Genomic DNA, 22955 nt, shown 5'->3' on the forward strand with positions numbered 1-22955 from the left:
AAGAATTCCCACATGCCACAGGCACAGCCGAAAAATAAGGAAGAATGCAGTTTAAGTGTAAAGATTTCTATAATACTTAGGACTTTACATAATTCCTATGTAAAAATTCCCACATAAAATTTAAAAATCTCATCTACTAATTATACTTCATGTCTTTCTTAGAAGAAACAGAGTAACTCAGATACTAAATATAGATGATGTTTGGAAAGTTCACCTACTGTGTATCATACCATTAGAAATAAATTTTTTAAAAAGACATTTTACAAGGGCAGAAAACATATGCACTGAAATTCCACACCAATCTTTATTCATATATTTGGGGGCCTGAAACAAATCTTATAATAACCTTTCCAAATTACATTTTATTCTCTTAATGGTGTGGTTTACCCCATTCCATAAAATCAAGTATGATGAATACACTAGAAGTGTTTTAAAAGAAAACCTCTTAAGACAGTTTTTATTAACCAATCCAGACCAATGATTGTCTCAAAAAATTAATCTATTAATTTTATGGAGGTGTCATTTAAAAAGATTTCATAACCAAATTATACATCTAATTAACTTAAACATAAATTTTAGCATTCATACCCCAAATCATGGAAGCCCTATTTTATAACTTACCACTCAAGGTAAACACACTTTGTTACACGTCAATGAAAATGAATGATGAATTCTCTAAATTGAAAACCCAAATACCTAATTTTAACATTGATGTATTTACTAATAATCACTTACATCATGACTATGTTTTTAAAAATATCTACAGATTTAAATGATAAGAAGCTTGCATATTATCAGAGTAAATCAAACTGTCAAATACTTTTTGGCTCTAGTTCATATCTTGCCCAAAAATGTGCATATCATAGGCAGCAGAACTTTTCTGTAGAATTTTATTTTGAAAATATTATTTCACTTGAAGATAGATCTAAAAAACATTTTAAGATATGAAAATGTTATACAACTTATCTATTACAAATTAATCAGATAATTAATTCTGCAATTAGGTACACTGTGTTAGCTCACCTACATAAAAAATATTGCACATTTTTCTTTGTCTCCAGATGTGACTGATGTCTAAACTATATAGAATTCCAAACTATTTAAAAGTTATTGTGTGAAATGTCAACTTTATAAATATCAGAACTAAATGCACTGTAAAACAATCATTTTGGTAAACATGCATTTATTCACAGTTGATTTATTTCCTCTATATAAATGCATAACTGCTCAAAATTAAGAACCCATGTAGAGGTACAAGAGCACACTATTACAAATCTATTTCTACCTTTGTTTTGAAGAAACAAACACTGATCTTGGCAAAAACCTGGCTTACTTTATAATGAACTATTGCTGGCAAGAAGGCATACTTTAAAATTTTTCTGTGACCTGCACCTGCTCTTTTTAAATTATAATTTAAAAGCATTCATTTTCAAAGATTTATCTATTGTGGCATAAGTGAGTAATCATATAAAGTGGACACTGAAAGCAGTTGAGCATTTAAATGCCTGCAGAGCCTCATTTTACTCATAACTTACTACTGCCTTAAATTGCTAGACCACTCACTGATCATAATTTTAAGAAACTGATAAAACCAGGTCATTTTAATGTTAGGAAATTGACACAAACCTGCATAATACAGCATTCCTCCACTGAGCTGAGGTCATATTATACTTTAAAAATATAAATATACTGAACTGTGAGTTTTAGTTCTATTACAACCTCAAAGTGTTTAAAATATGCTTTAAGACAAAAGTGGCTAACTGCAGAATATAGTCCAGACTTGACTACTAGTGTCAAACACAATCGTTCCTTATAAATAATTCTAATGGTGCACTGGCTTGATTGATTCCAGCAATTTCATTTTACAGGAGTGAACCATATTTTATATACATAGAATATATTAATTGAAAAATCCCCAAACAGGAAGAAAAGTTTAGAAAGCTGTCAAATGCTTCCAAATGAAAAGTAAAGGTCTATTTCTGGCCCTCTTCTACACCCTTATTGTTGGAATTTGACAAAAATCCATGGGTACAATTTACAAACTTTGACAAACTATTAAGTTAAAACCATTTTCTTTGGGGAAGATGAGAGGAAGTACCTTTAAAACCTGTTATACAAAATTCCAGCTGCCTTTTTATAAAAGTACGTTCCTTAGTTTAAAATCATAAAATTAAGGTGCAAGAAGTTAACAAAAATGAACTAAAGAGCTTTATTGACATCACAGTACATTCAAGAATAATTTTAAGAACATTACAGCTGAAAGAGAATGGCATGTTTATAGTCTTATTATGCACTATTTTTTTTTTTTTGAAAAAAATGTAATACAAAGAAATCCTATTAAGTAACTTGGAGCAGCATTTGGAAAAAGTACACCTATTTACAGATTTAAAAAAAAAAAAAAAAAAGATTCTGGTTTCACCTACACAGCCACAATGTGCCTCTATAATGAGACAAGCCCTTAAAACTCATGGAATTTTTTAAACATCATGGCATTCTTGCCACATCATTCCTCAGCGTTTACGACGGGGAGGGGTTGTTGATCTGAAAAAAAGAAAGGGAAAAGATAAAATTTAAAAATAAAAATGTATTTTACACTAAAGAATCTGCAATTTTCAAATAAATAATATTATATAGGATTTCTAAAATTACTTAAGACTATGATAATTTATCAGTACCAAATTGAGTTTATTAAAGAGAGAGAGAGAAAGGACACTTTCAACTTTGAATAAATTCAGTCAAATTTTTTTTTTTAAAAATCAGACAAAATACTTTAAAAAGTATACTACCTTGATCGGGACTTAGACTTGTGTTTGCGGCTTGCCTTCTTACCAGACCTTTGAGATTTCTCCATGGATCTCGATCGACTATGTTTAGGCTTCTTAGCCTTCTTTTCTTTGCTACTTCCTGGAGATTCAGAACTGCTCCTTCCACTAGAATCAGAGCCTGAATGTTTTTTACTATCTTTGGTAGTACTTTTCTTACTATCCTGTCTAGAATCATGTCTTATGATTTTAACAGATATAGAACCACTCCTAGAGAATGTTCTTTCACTTTCTCGTTTCCTTTTTAACCTATCATCCTGACTACTGAACTTAAAATCTTTTTCTTCCCTTTTTTGTTTCTCCTTCCTTTTATCCTGTTCACGCTCCCTTTCTTTGTCTTTCTTTTTTCTATCTTTATCTATACTTCGACTCCTCTCCTTTTTCCTCTCTTGTTCTTTAGCCTCACCTTTATGCTTATGACTGCTCCCACTAAGATTTCCACGTTGATCATCAATTTTACGCCTATCTCGACTCCTACTGCGACTGGACCGATTGGTTCGCCTATCCCTTGAGCGACTTCTACTTCTACGTCTCTCTCGGGACGGACTTCGATTTCTTCTTCTTTCTCTTTCAATGCTATTTCTATTAGATCTCCTCCTATCTCTAATCTTTACTCTAGCCCTACTGCTCTCTATTTTAATTCTTCGTGAGTAACTTCGACTCCTACTACGTCTAGCTTTAACTGTTGGAGATCTACTTCTACTATGTCTCTTTTTCCTTTTGGGAGAAGAAGATCGAGAAGAAGTGCGACTACTACCTGAGCTAGAACTGTATGAAGAGCTAGAGACAGTACTACTAGTACTGCTAGTTCTGCTATTGCTACTGGAACTACCACTACTAGAACTTCCTGATCTACTCCTTCCTTGTTTCTCTTTTTCTTTATGCTCTTTTTTTGGTTCTAAAACTGACATAGTTTCATTTGGAGTTCTCTTCTTTTCATTAACCACATCACCATCTGCTTCCCTTGCTTCTAGTACTGATAAACTATTTTGCTCTTTATGGATAAATTCATTCATCTCTTTTGTAACCCTTTCTGTTTGTTGCTTCTCTTCTGAAACAGAAAAAGAAAAAAATACTAAGGCAAAAGCACAATGAAAATGCTCCCACACTACCAAATTTCAAGCTACTAAACTACAAAAATACAGCAGCACTGTTCAACAGAAATAGAATGCAACTTAACATATAAAAATATTACTATTATCACATGTAATCAGTTACAAAGAATACTGAGATATTCTGCTTTTTATTATTTTAATGTAATGTCTTTGGAATAGTATACCTACAATGCAACTGAATTCTGGCTAGCTACAATGCAAATGCTCAATAGCAACATGCAGTTAGCTACCTTCCTGAACAGTATAGCAGTAGAGTACCAAAGTGTAAAGGTACTTATAAAACAAGTATTGCCTATTGTACAAGAAGGCAACTTGAATGTAAATAAGTAATTTACAGGAAATTTGCAGCCTTTAACTCTTGCTATTTTTCAAATTGTCCAAACAAGATTTTTCAAAAAAGAAATTCCAGGAGTTCCCATCGTGGCGCAGTGGTTAACTAATCTGACTAGGAACCATGAGGTTGCGGGTTCAATCCCTGGCCTTGCTCAGTGGGTTAATGATCCGGCTTGCAGTGAGCTGTGGTGTAGGTCGCAGACGCGGCTCAGATCCCAAGTTGCTGTGGCTCTGGCATAGTCTGGTGGCTACAGCTCCGATTCAATCCCTAGCCTGGGAACCTCCACATGCCGTGGGAGCGGCCCAAGAAATGGCAAAAAGACCAAAAAAAAAAAAAAAAAAAGAAAGAAATTCCAAATTTTTGAATAGTTTATAATGCATTCCCCCTTTCAAAGTATTTTTTCATTTGAGTAACAAGAAATAAAAATACTCTAAAATAGCTTAACTTATAGCCAGTGGAATATCCTCCTAAAACAAAACAAAACAAAAACATGGTTTAACTTTTATAAACTACATATTCTGAATACCACAATTATTTTTTTTTTCTTTTTTGGCCACAGCCACAGCATATGGAAATTATTGGGCCAGGGATCAAATCCAAGCAGCTGCTGCAACCTACGGCACAGCTATGACAACACCAGATCCTTAGCCCACTGTGTCAGGCTGGAGATTGAATCTGTACCATTAAGGAGACAATGCCAGATTCTTAACCTGCTGTGCCATGGTGGGAACTCCCCACAATAATTAATTTTGATTTTAAGTTTGATAAAATTGTAAATGAGCCAAAAACCATGGTTTCACTTATATCACATATTATTTAAGTCTTGATTCTATACTTTAATATTTCTAGGTTGGTTGAAAAATAAAAAGAAATACAAACAGAACTGTATAAACATTAAGTTTGTACAAACATTAAAAAGATATACCTTCCATCTGTTTATCATGTAACAGCTGCTGCTCTTTTTCTTTTCTCCAAAAAGCTTCCTGTTTTTGCCGGATTCGGTGCCGTAATTCCTCATCATCAGTATCAGATGACTCAGAGCCTCGGTCACTCCTCTCATCTTCACTGTCTCCTGATCCATAACCACCCAGTCCACCTGTGTGCATAAAGCCCAGTCTATCATATGTAAAAACCACTTTATACACTAAAAACTTTTTACGGTCTGAGAAGAAAACTCATTTCTTTTTTCATTGCCTTTTCTTGAAAGAATATGCTTATTCGGGGTGGGGAGGAGTATAAATTACAATGCCTAAGGAATACAAAGAACCCTCAGGAAAACCGATACTTTATATTTTATTCTTTCAGGAACATTTCATATATGTGATTTTGTCTGTCTATGCTAAATAACCAACAAAACCATTTAACAGGGCAGTAACACAGCTTCACTAAAGCACAATCAATTCATACTATCTTAAGCATATTTGTGATGATCCTGAAAATATTTTTTTTTTTTTTGGTCACACCCACAGCATATGCAAGTTCCTGGGCCAGGGACAGAACTCGTACCACAGCAGTAACCTGAGCCACTGCAGTGACAATGCTGGATCCTTAACCAGCTGCACCACAAGAGAACTCCCTGAAAATATTTCTAACTTTAACTCCTTCACTGTTCAAAGCTTAGAAACCCAAGGGATGCTAAGTTTTTTCCTAATAAAATTAGAATACTGTAATTCTCACTGATACAGAAATGGTACTGTGCTAAAACTACTCCCCACCCTGAAGTGATCTAAATAATAATCGTAACAAAACTACATGGGCTTTTGGTTTTACCCATTTCTGTTGATCCTCAAAAAAATTAATTTGAAATGAATGTGGAAAAGGCAAATTCAAGCTTCTATATACTTGGTAATATATCATGCAAGTAGCAAATCATGAACACATCACTACTATTATAAGATAAATCCTTTCCACTACATTAAAATTTGACTTGCTGCAACACAACCTAAATAAAGGTCCTTAAAAGCATTAGCGGACAGGTACTTCCCTAAGGCATGTATGTAATAATTTTAAAAGTGAGCCTAAATGCTAAAATGGCTAAATTATGAACTATTACAACTTGCCCTAATAAACTCTGAATTAGTCACATTTATCATTCCACTGTGAATGCTTGAGTAAAGAACAAAATAAGCAAATCTTCTACAGACTAATATAACCCTAAGACCTAAACTTTATAAACTGAGTAGGAATAGTACAGTTTCAAAACGGAACACGTAGAGAGACAAGGTAAGTGTGTTTCCCTTTAAGGCCCTCTCACAAATAAGGAGAATACTTACCGAGTCCAGTGAGGGAAGCCAGTGCACTGGACTGTGCCAGCTGTTTTGCAGGAGCTTTGTATCACATCAACAACAGGAACAACATGTTAACACAAATAGCCACGATTTCATAGTCATGAGAGTCTATGGTATTGTTTAATCTACTACTATTGCTGCTTTTTGGGGAGAGAAGAAACATTAAAAACATAACATTCATTTTAAACTAGTAGCATGTCTGGCCTTGAAATTTTAATTGTGATGTGAGCTGATATTGGTTGATAATGAGGAAAAATATTGACCAGTACACTGGTATTTTTATGTTTGAGGTATGGCCCATTATTTAAAATTTTCTTTCAATATACTTTTTAAGTGTTATGGGGTGGGGAGAGCATTACTTGCTTCTGTAAGAATTATAAGTTGTAAACTGTGAAAATTCTGAAGGTTCATAATTCAATTCATTAGTCAAACTAACTATAATAGAAATCATATACCATTACCATGGTATCTATAAAAAAATCAGGTGAAATTGAACATCAAGAATTTTTCACAATACATTTTATAAAATAACAGCAAAACTGCTGATCTGTGCTCAGGTAGGTTGGATAAAACAAAAATATTTGTATAGTTTTAATATGGTGTCTACAAATCTAACCTTTCCCAAAGAGTTAAAACATGCAAGAGAATATTCAAAATCTGCTATTAATTCAACAAGGACAACAAAAAAGTCCAAAATAGCCACCAAAACCAAAAAACCCCCAGAAAAAGAAAACCAAGAACACCCCTAATATACCTTTCGTTGCTTTCCGGTGTGCATCTTTGGCTACATAATAAATTTCTTCATCTGTAACATCCAGTAGAATTTCAGTCAATAGCATTTTTGTCAGCAACATCTAAGGAAGGATATTTTATGTGTTTTTTTTCTAATTAATTATTACAGTTACTGATACATTTTGACATTTTCAAAAAAATTAAAAGACAAAGACATTTTGTAAGATATTTTTAGGAGTTCCCATCGTGGCACAGTGGAAATGAATCTGACTAGGAACCATGAGGTTGCAGGTTTGATCCCTGGCCTTGCTCAGTGGGTTAAGAATCTGGTGTTGCCATGAGCTGTGGTGTAGTTCACAGACGTAGTTTGGATCTGGCATTGCTGTGGCTGTGGTGTAGGCTGGCAGCTGTAGCTCCAATTGAACCCCAAGCCTGGGAACCTCCATATGCTACGGGTACTGTTCTAAAAAGCAAAAAAAAAAAAAAAAAAAAATTTTTAGAGATTAGATCAGCTATTCCAAGGAATAGAATATCTTGAAATTATTTTAAAACATCAGAACTTTAAAATTTTAATTTCAAAATCATGTGGATTAAAAAAAAAAATGTGGATTTATCTGTATAGACATGCTGAATCCCAAATCCAGAGACAAAAACATCTTTTTTAAATTCCTATTAATAAGAAGTTCCACGAGTGTTTTGATAGTAGTGTCCCTTCATTTAGTAACATTAGCACGCAGCAAAACGCTAGTCTTTTTTTGCTATTTCTTGGGCTGCTCCCTCGGCATATGGAAGTTCCCAGGCTAGGGGTCTAATCGGAGCTGTAGCCACCGGCCTATGCCAGAGCCACAGCAACGCGGAATCCAAGCAGCATCTGCAACCTACACTACAGCTCATGGCAACGCCGGATCTTTAACCCACTGAGCAAGGGCAGGGACCAAACCCACAACCTCAGGGTTCCTAGTCGGATTCGTTAACCACTGCGCCACTACGGGAACTCCAAAAAAGCTAGTTTCTTAAGTCACTTAGGAACTCACATTAACTCTCAACTCAAAGTAAAATTTGAGAGAGGGGAAACAAGAAAAATAAGGAAAAGGCAGTTATTCCATTCTGTGAGATGAAGCCCTCTTTTCTTAATTACTATAATAGAGAATACAATAAGAAATAAGAGGTGGCTTCTAACACCGGTTTGGGTACCAACAGCTGTTTCAAATGTAGACCATTAGTCAGATACTTTATTTCCCTGGACTCCAGATTACTCAGCTACTAAAATTAAAGTACACTGAATCAGCATCATCTAAAGACATTCCAAAAATCACTGGTCTTTAAATATGAGAAACACAGCATATTATATTCCTGATCTCAGAAAACAACAATATACATTACAGACAGTGAAAGCTGTGATAAGTCTTGCAATAAAGTAATGTTTAATTGTGTTCAACCTAGTCCTTCCCAAATTTACTCTTCTATGCAGCCTTTCGATCTCCTTAGTACCCAAAAAACATTTTTTAGAAAAAAATAGATCAATAAATGTTCTCTTGGGTCTCATGTAATAAAAGGCTATTTAATTACACCGTTGGTATTAGAAAATGTGCTTGGGACTTCCCGTCGTGGCTCAGTGGGTAAAGAACCCAAATAGTATCCATGAGGATGCTGGTTCGATCCCTGGCCTTGCTTAGTGGGTTAAAGATTCAGCATTGCTGTGAGCTGCAGTATGGGTCAGAGACTCGGCTCGGATCCGGCATTGCTGTGGCTGTAATGTAGGCCAGCAGCTGCAGCTCTGATTTGACCCTTAGTCTGGGAAATTCCATATGCTACCATGGGAGCAGCCCTAAAAAAACAGAAGCAAACAAAAAATGGAAATGTGCTTAATACCTCCTTTATAAGCTGTAATTTTGTATTTTAAGTGTTACTTGGATTTAGCAGATATTATTGCCCAGCAGATATACATTTTATAACTATTTCATAAGTTTTCAATGTAAATGTTTTAAGATAGTCAACCAATAATTCTTTTAATTCTTTTTAAATTAAAGAAGATAAACATTGTAATATAATGTTATATGTCAGTTATACCCCAATTAATAAAAATTTAATCCTGGAGTTCCCGTCATGGTGCAGTGGTTAATGAATCCGACTAGGAACCATGAAGTTGCAGGTTCAATCCCTGCCCTTGCTCAGTGGGTTAACGATCCGGAGTTGCCACGAGCTGTGGTGTAGGTCACAGACGCGGCTCAGATCCCGCCTTGCTGTGGCTCTAGCGTAGGCTGGCAGCTACAGCTCTGATTAGACCCCTAGCCTGGGAACCTCCACATGCTGCGGGAAGCGGCCCTAGAAAAGGCAAAAAGACAAAAAAATAAATAAATAAGTAAAATGGGAGTTCCCATCGTGGCGCAGTCATTAACGAATCCGACTAGGAATCATGAGGTTGAGGGTTCGGTCCCTGCCCTTGCTCAGTGGGTTAAAGATCCGGCGTTGCCGTGAGCTGTGGTATATAGGTTGCAGACGCTGCTCGGATCCCGCGTTGCTGTGGCTCTGGCGTAGGCCAGTGGCTAAAGCTCCGATTCAACCCCTAGCCTGGGAACCTCCATATGTCTCGGGAGCAGCCCAAAGAAATACCAAAAAGACAAAAAAAAAAAAAAAAAAAAGATCTTTTTAAAAAAAACGTAATTCTAAGGTAAGAAATTTAACATTCTACCATTTGATACTCCTTTTCTTCTTCAGTCATCTCTGGTTCACTCTGGTCTTCTTGAGGAATTGGAGATGGACTTCTGGTGACTTTTCCACTGCTTGCAGCCTCAACATTTTCAGTGTCTTCATCTTCCTCATCACTATCCTAAAAGAGTAATAGTACTTTTGGGTAGCTCGAATTCATGTTTATAATATAAAACAGTTCTTACATATTCTATTTCAAAACCCCAAATTAAAGTCTATGAAGCAGATACATAAGAATGAAATTTCTCGAGTTCTACTGTAGCACAGTGGGTTAAGAATCTGGCATTGTCACTGCAGCAGCTTGGGTCACTGCTGTGGTGCGGGTTAGATCCCTGGGCCAGGAACTTTCACGTGCTGCAGATGCAACCAACCCTGCCCCCACCACCAAAAAAGAAATTTTTCTCTGAATTGCCTTTTTGTGCTGTAGATTTCACTTGGTAATTTAAAGTGCTACCTAAGAGGAAACGTAGGATGACCACGTCTTAAAAAGAATCAACTAATTATTTTTCATTTTTTTCCTGAGTCAAATTTTACCTTATTTTATGAATAACTAGGAGCACATCATGACCAAAGACTGATTTAATGAATACCCATTTTATTTGATGGTCATAAAATGAGGTGGTATGTAGAATTTTGGGTAAATGGATCACAATTATTCAGTAACTTTCATAGCTGTAAATTTCAGCTATTTACCTAAAATCATGTGACTTATAAATAAAACTCTGGAGTTTCCATCGTGGCTCAGCAGAAACAAATCCGACTAGGAACCATGAGATTGCGGGTTCTATCCCTGGCCTTGCTCAGTGGGTTAAGGATCTGGTGTTGACGTGAGCTGTGGTGTAGGTCACAGACGTGGCCATGATCTGGCACTGCTGTGGTATAGGCCAGCAGCTGTAGCTCTGACTTGATCCCTATACCCTGGAAACTTTCATATGCTGTGAGTGCAAGCCCTAAAAACCAAAAAAAAAAAAAAAAAGTCTAAAAAGATCTCAGCTGGTACTGAAATTTGTCTCTTTTCAGCTACATAATGAACAGATAGGTTAAGAAATGAGGTCTAACTTCAGACAGAGGAAATACCAGCAGTTTGTCTCTGTATGGTTAGGCAAAAAAGTATTTCACAGTCACTTTTAACAATCCTACTACCAGGCAATCACTCAAATACTACAATGGAAAGACTATGTGAACCAGAGAAAGAATACATGTAACACAAGTCCAAAGGCATCTAGGAGGAGAGGGAAGATAATCACCAAACAGTAACCAAAAAAAAACCTTTTAAGGTAAATTTTAACAGTGGTAGCCTTTTGTTTTTCTTTTTATTTTTTTGTTTGTTTTTTAGGGCCTTGACATATGGAAGTTCCCAGGCTAGGGGTCGAATTGGAGCTACAGCTGCCAGCCTACACCACAGCCACAGCAACACGGGATCTGAGCTGCACCTATGACCTATGCCGCAGCTGTGGCAATGCCAGATTCTTAACCCCTCGAGCAAGGCCAGGGAACAAACCTGCATCCTCATGGGTATTAGTCAGGTTCTTAATCCACTGAGATACAATGGGAACTCCAAGTAGTATGTACCTGTTAATCCCAAATTCCCAATTTATCCCTCTCCTCCCCTTTTCCCTTTGGTAACTATACATTTGTTTTCTACAACAATGAGTCTGTTCCTGTTTTAAAATAAGTTCATTTATATCATTTTTTAAAAATTCCACATACATGTGGTATCATATTTTTAAACAGTTAATGTAAATTGGTGCCACCAATATGGAAAAACAGTATGGAGGTCTCTTAAAGAACTAAAAATTGGTTACCATATGATCAGCAATCCCACTCCTGGGCATATATATACAGTGTGTGTGACTATTACTCAGCCAAGAATAATGCTACTTGCAGCAACATGAATGGACCTACAGATTATCATACTAAGTGAAATAAGTCAGTCAAAGTCAATAAACTTTTCACATAAGATACTTTATGGAGTTTCATGTCATGATAGTCTACTTACAAATTTACTTCTCTGAGGTAAACGAGGGCCATCTCCTCCTTCAGCATCTTCTGTGGCCTTCTTTTCTTTTTTAGACAATTGTGAACGTTGTTGTTCCATTCTTTCTTTCTCCAATTTCTTCTGCTTTTCACGTTCCATTTTTTCAAGACCTTCTCGAATCCAAGCTGGAAGAGTCCTGCGTTTTACTGCATCTGTTTCACATGGAAAAAAAAATATTCCTAAGTCGGTTAAGTGGAAGTCATAGATGCATGAGTTCTTTATTCTTTTAAAATTTCCTTATTATCTGTATCAAGATATTACTGGGTGGAACAAAAAAAGTGTACAAACTTAGTAAATATCATCAATTTCTATTTTATAGCAATCACTGAAATTCAAAAAGATAGATATTACCTAACATGTACATTCATATTTTCTACCCAAGTTGGTTGAGAGACAACAAACATTTAAGAGTTATCAAACTGCCTATTAATTATTACTTCTAGAATTTAAAACAATTTTAGAAACCAGATTATCCAACCCATGACATTTTAACAGGTTTCATTGGGTGGATACATGGCAAGAGATAGAGAAGTCTATTTGTTTCTGGTCACATACTCATTTAAATGACTGTAGTTACAAAAGCAGTCCCCTAAAACACAATACTTTTCTTTAAAATCGTCACTTTCAATAGCAACAGTGAATGCTGTCTTAATCCTTACAATGTGCCAGGGCATTATGAAAGCACATTATCTCACTTAATTATACAAAAGCCCTAAAAGAGCACTGCTACTATGCCATCTCCTTTAAGTGAGGAAACTGAGGCTCACAGAGATTAAGTGATGTGTTCAAGGTTACTAGGACAAAAAAGTAGTGACTGGGGCTAGTTCAGGGCCAACTCTTACACTCTGCTGCTTCATAAAATATGAAAACATAACAGAGCTAAACAAAACCACAAGTCCATTTTTCCATTAAGAATTCATTTGGGGGATGGGGTTGCCTTCATGGCTTGGGGTTAACGAACCCAACTAGGATCCATGAGGATGCGGGTTCGATCCCTGGCCCTGCTCAGTGGGTTAAGGATCCAGTGTTGCTGTGAGCTATGGTGTAGGTCACAGGTGCAGCTCAGATCCCACGTTGCTGCGGCTATAGTGTAGGCTGGCAGCTGTAGCTCCAATTCGACCCCTAGCCTAGTAACTTCCATATGCCAAGGCTCTAAAAAACAAACAAACAAACAAAAAGGGGAAAGATTCACTTGGAGTTCCAACTGCAGGGGCTCAGGTCGCTGTGGAAGTGTGTGTTTAATCCCCAGCCTGGTGCTGTGGGTTAAAGGATATGGCATTGCCACAGCTGTGGTGTAGGTCACAGCTTCAGCACAGATTCAATTCCTGGCCCAGGAACCTCCATGTGCCACCAAAAAAAAAAAAAAGAAGAGAAAAAAGAATTCATCTGAGGAGTGGGGAGGAAGCCAAATGGACTGGGAGTATGGGATTAATACATGCCACTATTATATTTAGAATGAATAAACAACAAGGTTCTACTGTACAGCACAGGGGACTAGCCACTCTCCTGGGGGAGACCATGATGGGAAAGAATATAAAAAGAATGTAATACATGAATAACTGAGTCCCTTTGTTGTAGAGCAGAAACTGGCACAACACTGTAAATCAACTATAATTAAAAAATAGACTAGTACATGCTCAAAAAAAAAAAAAAAAAAGATTTGAACTAACATTATTTCTTAAAAAAAATTTAGAATCTTCCTAAAATGTCTACTTTGTGACAAAAAAGGAAAAGACTTAAGTGCTCTGGCCCATTAACTGCTAGATTTGGATTTCCAGATTAAAAGGAACATAAACATGTAGCTTGTCACTGGCAATAGATTACTTCTAATATGTTACTTAAAAATTAAAACTTTCTGGAGTTCCCACTGTGGCAGAGTAGAAACAAATCTGACAAGTATCCATGAGGATGAAGAGCAGGTTTGATCCCTGGCTTCACTCAGTGGGTCAGGGATCCGGCATTGCTATGAGCTATGGTGTAGGTCACATATGCAGCTTGGATCCCACATTACTGTGGCTGTGGTGTAGGCTGGCAGCCATAGTTTCGATTTAACCCCTAGCCTGGAAACTTATACATGCTGCAGATGTGGCCCTAAAAAGCAAAAAAAAAAAAAAAAAAAAAAAAAAAAAAAAAAAATTTAAACTAAACATTACAGAAAGTGAAACAGAGAAAAATAAATCTGACAGCAGTATATCAGATGAACTGAGACTGTAAAAAATTCAGAGACAGAGAACAACGTTTTAAAAGAGGGAACTCATCATATATTGGCATAATGCATCTGTCAACATCAAAGAAAATATCAACATGTAAGGTTATGATGAATTTACATTTCCTCACAAAATCTGGAGTTTAAAGTAAAGATTTTTTTTAAAGAAAATCATTCAAACTTTTAATATTTTAGACTAGTATCTTTTAATTTAAGGTTTATAATTATAGAATGTTAGGACTTTAGAGTATCAATTCCTAACATAACAGAGTATTAGAACAATTTTTTTTTTTTTCATTTTTGGCAGCCCCAGGGATCCGATCTGAGCCACAGCCACGACCTAAGCTGCAGCTATTGCAATGCCATATCCTTAACCCACTGTGCTCAGCCAGGAATGGAACCTGCAACCAAGCGCTCCCAAGACGCCAAATAAGAACTCCTAGAACGATTTAAGAAAATAAAACATCCTTTTCATATGATCAGGAAATCATGTCAGAAGTTTCCGTAGTGGCTCAGTGGCTAACGAATCCGACTAGGACCATCAAACCCTGCAGGTTTGATCCCTGGCCTTGCTCAGTGGGTAAGGATCTGGTGTGGCCATGAGCTGTGGTGTAGGTTGCAGACGTGGCTCAGATCTGGTGTTGTTGTGGCTCTGGTGTAGGCCGGCGGCTACAGCTCCAATTAGACCCCTAGCCTGGGAACCCCCATATGCCGTGGATGTGGCCCTAGAAAAAAACAAGGGGGAAAAAAAAAAAAAAAGAAATCATGTCAGGAGTTCTTGTCATGGCTCAGTGCTAACGAACCCAACCAGCGTATTTGAGCTGTGTCATCAATCCCTGGACTTACTCAGTGGGTTAAGGGTTGGCACTGCTGTGAGCTGTGGTGAAGGTCACAGACGTGGCTCAAAACTTGCATGGCTATGGCTGTGGTGTAGGCCAGCAGCTGTAGCTCTGATTCGACCCCTAGCCTGGGAACTTCCATATGCCGTGGGTGTGGCCCAATAAAGAGGAAAAAAAAAAGAAAGAAAAGAGAAAGAAATTATGTCAATTGTAGTTCACTAAATTTAAACAACTACCAATTTGTGGAGGCTCCTGCTTCACAGGAAGTGCAATAGGTGAACGCTGCCGATCCCTGAAAGATGATGGCCTTTCTCTTCGATTCTGGGGAGGTGCTGGAGGTCCTGGAGGTCCTGGTTGCCAATAAGGAGGATGAAATCCACCTTGCGGTGGACCAAAAGCAGCCCCATGCTGAAAGAGTATTGCAGTTTATTTTTCTTCACATTAATACAATATATTCTCTGGGACACACGCGTGTTATGAACTGGGACAGTAGAAATCCATGTGTGCAGCAAATCCAAGAATTCCATGATTCTAATATCCACCGATATTTCTGTAGCCCCAAGAACCTAGGCTTACTTTTCTTAAGAAAAATAAAGATTTTTCTGCCTATGTAAATGCAAAGAGCCACATAAAATTCAGCTGATACACTACTATCAAGAAGTATAGAAAAGAACATACAGATGAGCTTTTTCATCCTGAATTCATTTATAAGCTAAACCTTCCAATACCAAGAAATCAAATACGTCAGTTTTTCTGTAACTAGAATATACATGGAAAAAAATTAAATCAATTCTAACTTTCTACTTATGAGCTTGTCATTAATTTAAGCAAAGATAAAAGCTACTTAATCATATTAAATTTTTTTTTTTTTGCAATTTTGCCCTTTTTAGAGGCTTTTCTAAGCTGGACGCCAACAGAGCTCTTTGTCTTATTAGCATAGGGATCTACCAAGCAAATGTGGTGTAAGTAGAAGCTTTCTGCTACTACATTTTGTCAAAACAAAAACTATCATATCTGTATACCAAACATATGTATACAAAAGTACTTGCATATGTATGAATAAGAGGATTACTATCTAAAAGTGAATACTGTTTACATTTATGCCCAATATCCATACAATCAATGAAATAACATATGGGTTTTTTTTTTCCCAAAACTTTAAATAACTCAGTTTAAAGGTAACAGTTTTGCAATCAGTTTTTTCAAAATGACATCTACCACTATAATTTAAGGGTAGACCCTTGCAGAGTAAGTAGAAAAATTAAGCCCCACATAATGACACTATTCTCCATAGAGTTCTATGTCCCTAGGAATGAATTAGATGCTACAAAGGAAATTATATGTACAATTCCATCAACATGTCATGTCAGAATGAAAAAAAAATGACAACACTAGAACAAGTCTTAACTCTACATAGCAGAAGGAATTACATTTAGAAAGATGATCTACCTTCTTCATGTATTTTATTCATGTTTTAACCATAATCTATTATTGATAAATAATATATTCGACTACTGTGCATTTTCTAAACTTTATTTAATATTTAAAGATACCATCTGGAAATTATAAATTAGAAAACAAAACATCATATAGCTATTGCACTTACATACTTTTCATTTTATTCAAAATTTTCTCTAAAAATCCTTTATACCATTTTCCTAAGCAAACCATAAAAACCTAGTGATTTAATACTCAAAAATTAATAGCTTTTCTGAGACACAGTATGTGCTTATCTGTACAAGACTGAAACGTGAAACACATATCTTAGGTACTCTTGATGAGACACTTCCAAAGAATGGATTACGTGCACATCTACAATATTAAAGTAACAAAATATCTTTCACCTGATAGTCAAACTGGTTCACTGGCCCCACTGCAAAATTATCGGGTGGTCCACCAAAGTTGTGATTGTTCTGGTTAAATATATGCCTGTTGTCAGGGGCAAATTCCCCACTGTCCTGACTGTTGCTGTCTTCGGAAGGAGGAACAATGTCCATTGGGCCTGGTGTTGGTGGCATCCATGGCTGATCTGGAGGGGGGTGTGGGGGTTGCTGATGCATTCCCCATTCTATTTAGGATTTAGGCATAAAAACATTCAACAGGGGGTTATAACAAAATCAACACAAATTTTTAAGATCTCAAGAAAGCTAGATTTTTCAAGTAAAGAAAGAGATTAAAAAATCTATGACTTCTTGGTCAAATTCCTTTTGTGTATCTTAAAAATATGCAATGAATTAATCGAATAAATAATTCAAATAGCTAACTTCCACCCTACTTCATATCCTAAACAAACTGAAAACAAATGCCCCAAATTATTTTTAATAAACACAACAAAATCCAAAGAAATTTTTTGTTGGGTTTTTCTATTTCTGTTCCGTAACAACACCATAAAAATAATACCTTGTGATTTTATATAATTTCTGTCTTTCATGAACACATTTATCCTCACAACATCCCTGTGAGGTAGGGGGAAATCAGGTATTATTTTCCCAATTTCAGGAGGGGAAATAGAGGCACACAGAGGCAAATCATTTGCCTGGGACACAAAGAAAGTCAGCAAAGTTGGCAAAGTGGTGATGCTGAGGTCAATCATCAATAAACTTGAACTTAGAAACAAAAACATTTTCAAATGTGGGAAAATTTGGCATAGACTCAAGAAAACTAGAAATGAACTATCTCCCAGTATCAGAGAATATTCATTATCCTTTTCAAAGTGATATTAGAGGATTACTTCCTGAGTTTTCCATTCTAACATTGAGAAACAATATGTACTAATAGGGAAAAGGAAATATGACTTCACCATTATCATACTCAAATGTAAGAGTCAACTATAAATAATCTGAAGTGACTATTAAAAATAATAACACGTCATAGAAAACTAAACTAGCAACAAGGAACCTAAATCATACTGTGAGGTAAAAAAAGTAAAGAGGAGTTCCTGTTGTGGCGGGGGAACCATGAGGTTGCGGGTTCGATCCCTGACCTTGCTCAGCGGGTTAAGGATCTGGCGTTGCCGTGAGCTGTGGTGTAGGTCACAGACGTGGCTCGGATCCCACGGTGCTGTGGCTGTGGTGTAGGCCGGTGGCTACCGCTTGATTCAACCCCTAACCTGGGAACCTCCATATGCCAAGGGAAGCGGCCCCAGAAAAGGCAAAAAGACAAAAAAAAAAAAAAAAAAAGTAAACAAACAGGGAGTTCTGGCATGGCTCAGCAGAAAGGAACCTGACTAGTACCCATGAGGATTCAGGTTTGATCCCTGGCCTCGCTCAGTGGGTTAAGTATCCAGCCTTGGCATGAGCTGTGGCGTAGGTTGCAGATGCATCTCGGATCCCATGTTGCTGAGGCTGTGGCACAGGCTGGTAGCTGTAGCTCTACTTTCACCCCTGGCCTGGGAACTTCCATATGCTGCAGGTGCAGCCCTAAAAAGCAATCAAACAAAAATAAACAAACAGATAAAAACTTATGGAAGATCTTGACTATCTGGAAAAAAAGGAAGAGAAAGATGGGTGGATGGGGGGGGCAGAGTGTATTTGACAGACTAATTTGTCACACAGTGACACAATTTTTCTTTAATTAGAGACTGAACATGTTTTGCTCTGCCAGTACTGCTTCTGAAAAGGCCAGAGGTTGCAACAGAGAGACATAGAATGCTCTCTTCCCTAGATGCCAAGTGAGGTTTCCAGTGTTCCCAGCCCCTGTCAGCCTAGGAATGAAGAACCAAGAAAAGAATCAAACTGAGTGCCATTATGCTAGCAGAATGAGTATAGAATCATTTAAACCACAAAATTTCAAGGCCAAATCTAAATGACACCACCTAGTCTTTGAGAACCATTAATTTCAAGAAGTCATAAAACTAAGCAAATTAAACAATTTCATTTAATCATTTTATTTCTAAAATGGTCCTAAAATTTGGAAAACATAAACAACAAACCTGGTTGCCACATTCTGTTAAAGTTTGAATCCCCTTGAAAATTTCCATGATTATTTGGACCAGATTCCATTGTAGACATATCTTGTCCATTTGGCATCATTCCTGGTGGTTGTTCTACCATGTTTTGCTGTCCTGAAGCTTCTCTTTGGGCAATCCAAGCTTGAGCCAATGCAGCCCAGTCAATCTGGCCTAATGTAATTTAATAAAGCAGAATTTGGCATTCAGAATATAGGAGCTAAAAGAATAGTGCCTCTATGTAAAACAAGCATTTCATTTATTACTTACTAGAGATTTAAAATATTACAGAACATTATAGCTAAAAAAAAAAAAAAAACACTTAGAAATTAACCCATGTTCAGGCTACCAAGTAATATTAAATACTTAAGACATTCAAAACAGGATTCCACAAAAAACACTTTTAACCAATTTCTAACATTAACTCCTAAGAAAACTTGTACACTGTACCTTACTTTATTGAGTTTTTAAAAATTCCTATGCTTTTCTTAAACCACCATAAATACAAATGATTAAACTTTTTCTCAAACAGGTCCCATTCAGGTCTACAGTGGATCCTATAAGCCTCAGATGAGTACAGAGAGCTGTTCTGTTTTCTCAGTCACTCTTCTTCAGCATCTCTGACTCCTTTCTCTAGTCAAAATACATCTCCTTATTTCGACAATGACAACATCTTAGCCATTCTTTACTCAAAATTCATTGTCTCCACTATCTTAAAGAACCTCCTTTCCTCAAATATCTATACTTAACAATTTAAGATCTAACAGTTTTAATAAAGACAACAGTAGACTAAGATATAGTTTTTCACATCCCAGTTTAGCAAATTAAATAGGTATATTCTCATAAGTTTTGACAAAAATAAAGTTAAACTTAGCAATGTATATATCTACAACTTTTAAGTGTGCAACTGTGATCTACCGAACTTAGTTCTTGGATTTTTGTTTCCCTGAGAAAATAACTGGAGAAGTAATAATGATACATATACAAAATTATGGTAATGATTTCAAAAGTAAAAAGTCACATGCAATCAATCATCTAAAAGTGGATTTATCACTGGAGTTCCCGTTGTGGCTCAGTGGCAACAAACCCAACTAGTACCCATGATGATGTGGGTTCGATCCCTGGCCTTTCTTAGTGGGTTAAAGATCTAGCATTGCTGCAAGCTGTGGTGTAGGTCGCAGACGAGGCTCAGATCCAGCACTTCTATGGCCATGGATTGACCCCTAGCCTAGGACTTCCATATGCCACAGGCGTGGCCGTAAAAAGCAAAAAGTGGATTTATAACAATATAGTCCTATGACAGAATGCTATGTAGCTATTGAAAAACAAGAAATAGGGGGAGTTCCTGTCGTGGCTCAGTGGAAACAAATCTGACTAGTAATCATAAGGACACAGGTTCGATCCCTGGCCTCGCCTAGTGGGTTAAGGATCTGGTACTGCCATGGCTGTGGCCAAGGCCAGCGGCTATAGCTCCAATTGGACCCCTAGCCTGGGAAAGTCCATATGCAGAGAGTGAGGCCCTAAAAAGGGAGGGAGGGAGGAAGGGAAGGAAGGAAGGAAGGAAGGAAGGAAGGAAGGAAGGAAGGAAATAGGATTAACCTAATAAGAAAGCAGGGAAGTGGACGGGGTCATATCAATTTAATGAAATTGGCTACGAATCAACAACTATGAAAGTTAAGTAAAAATGGGGCACCCTATACTCTCTTCTACATCTGTATATGCTTGAAATATTCCATATTAAAGGAAAAATTTTAAATGATACAGCAAACCATCCTTCACTGTGATCTACATAGAATCCTAAGATTCAGAATTAACTGCAGAAGTATGATTAACTTATAAGCAACTGATTTAAGAAAGACTTTCCTGTTTAGAAAACAAGAATTAAATCAGTTCTAAAAACATAAAACCTCTAAGAAGTTTTCTATCTGCAGGAATCTTCTAAAGGGAAGTCCATTCCCTAATACATGTGCTAGGCAAGATTATTTATGAGATAAAGTTAAAATCTGACCATAAAATGATCAAATAAACCAATCCCAATTCTATCTCCTTTGATCCCAGTGCCTATTTCCCACTCATTTCTATATACCTCCACTCCCTTACCCCCTAAATTCAATTTGCTTCCTTACTTGGATCCTGCTGGTGCTGGAATGACTGCATCCATTGTTGTTGGTTCAAGGGCCATTGCTGCCAAGGCTGTCCTCCTTGATCCCACATCTTGACTTTTAAAATATATTTGATTTTCAGTCTTCAACAAAATAAACATAATTTAAAAATGAAAATGAGAGTTCTTTAATTTTAAAAGCTCACACATTATTATATGATGATACATTTATGTGATCAGAGCTCTAAAATTCTGGTCAAAAGGTTGCCAGAGGAAACGAATTTTTTGATTGGCAAGTAAGAGCAGAAAATTTCATGTTAATGCTGGTGTTAAGAGTTTAGGGGCAGGAGCTCCCATTATGGCTCACTCGTAGCAAGCCTGACTAGTATCCAGGAGGATGAGGGTTCGATCCCTGGCCTTACTCAGTGGGTTAAGGATCTGACATTGCCATGAGCTGTGGTATACATCACACACTCAGCTCAGATCCCAAGTTGCTGTGGCTGTGGCACAGGCCAGCAGGTGCAGCTCCAATTTGACCCCTAGTCTGGGAACTTCCATATGCTGTGGGTGCAGCCCTAAAAAGGGGGCGGGGGGGAGGAAGAAAAGTTTAGGGACAAACATAGCTCTAGTCAGTTTAGCTTAAAAGGAGGAAAAAAAAAATCTATTTTTTTCCCAATAAATTTCTGGAAATGTAATTATTTTGAAGACTATAAGAAAAAAAGGTGGAGTTCCCGTCGTGGCGCAGTGGTTAACGAATCCGACTAGGAACCATGAGGTTGCGGGTTCGGTCCCTGCCCTTGCTCAGTGGGTTAACGATCCGGCGTTGCCGTGAGCTGTGGTGTAGGTTGCAGACACGGCTCGGATCCAGCGTTGCTGTGGCTCTGGCGTAGGCCAGTGGCTACAGCTCTGATTCGACCCCTAGCCTGGGAACCTCCATATGCCGCGGGAGCGGCCCAAAGAAATAGCAAAAAGACAAAAAAAAAAAAAAAAAAAAGAAAAAAAGGTGATATAATCTCCCCCAACCAAGATTCGCTGGAGAATAAGCAAAGAGCACTAGCTAATGAAGGAAAACTTCTTTTAAATTACAGTTAATGAATGCAGAAGGTAGAAAACTGTCTTACAGTCAAATTTAATAAAAACAACTAATTCAAGCAATCTTAGAAGAAAAGCCGATGGGAAACCACAAATTCAAAGGCTGCCGAAATATCTCCCCTAGAGATTATTAGATCTCTACTCACTAGATACATTATAACCCCTGAATCACAATGAATATTTTCACCAAAAATATTTACCTGAATTCAATCAAGCTTTTGGCTCTTACTTCCAGTGTAAAGGAATTATAGGGGACAAAGGTATTGGCCAAATAGTATCAAAAGAAACAATCAGACAAATTCAGAAGGTGAGACAGTCTACGAGATCAGGTTTCTTAACATACAATTAGCATGGAAGAGTAAGGGGAAAAGAACATATGTTAATATCTATTACTATCTAGTAAATCTAGGTGATGGGTATGGGGGCAGTGGGGTTCATCACACTGGTCTACTTATCTATAAACTAGTTTGAAAACTTTCATTATAAAAAGTTTTAAATGCCTACAAATCATATTATCTTTGTACTTTATACAACCCTATTCAAGAACCAATAACACACATAGTAAGCAGGGTATGTTTCTTCATCTTGTACCCCAGGACTTTGCACATAGCAGACATTAAAGAAATGTCTACTAAATGAATCCTTTTAGATTGACCCTTTCCTCTATTCTAAAAACAAAACTACATCTTAAGATTGCATGATCACAAAAAGAAGGAAAGCCAGATAATAAGGA

The 22955-nt window shown here is 36.9% G+C and overlaps 1 protein-coding gene across 6 annotated transcripts in view; it reads right to left on the reverse strand.

Moving 5' to 3' along the window:
* Nucleotides 286–22955, reverse strand: part of PNISR (PNN-interacting serine/arginine-rich protein) — a 33141-nt gene continuing 10471 nt past the window's right edge. The window contains exons 3-13 of one of the 6 annotated variants that reach the window (XM_021079463.1): nucleotides 21156–21274; nucleotides 19015–19203; nucleotides 16928–17151; nucleotides 15320–15491; nucleotides 12000–12190; nucleotides 9984–10121; nucleotides 7314–7413; nucleotides 6545–6598; nucleotides 5197–5367; nucleotides 2787–3873; nucleotides 286–2541 (exon numbers count right to left, since the gene is read on the reverse strand). In XM_021079463.1, the coding sequence (XP_020935122.1) occupies nucleotides 2511–2541; nucleotides 2787–3873; nucleotides 5197–5367; nucleotides 6545–6598; nucleotides 7314–7413; nucleotides 9984–10121; nucleotides 12000–12190; nucleotides 15320–15491; nucleotides 16928–17151; nucleotides 19015–19203; nucleotides 21156–21243 (2445 nt within the window). In that variant the 5' untranslated portion in view covers nucleotides 21244–21274 and the 3' untranslated portion in view covers nucleotides 286–2510. 6 annotated transcript variants of the gene reach the window in all.

This window comes from Sus scrofa, chromosome 1 (genome assembly GCF_000003025.6).
Source record: "Sus scrofa isolate TJ Tabasco breed Duroc chromosome 1, Sscrofa11.1, whole genome shotgun sequence".
Classification (NCBI taxonomy): Eukaryota; Metazoa; Chordata; class Mammalia; order Artiodactyla; family Suidae; genus Sus; species Sus scrofa.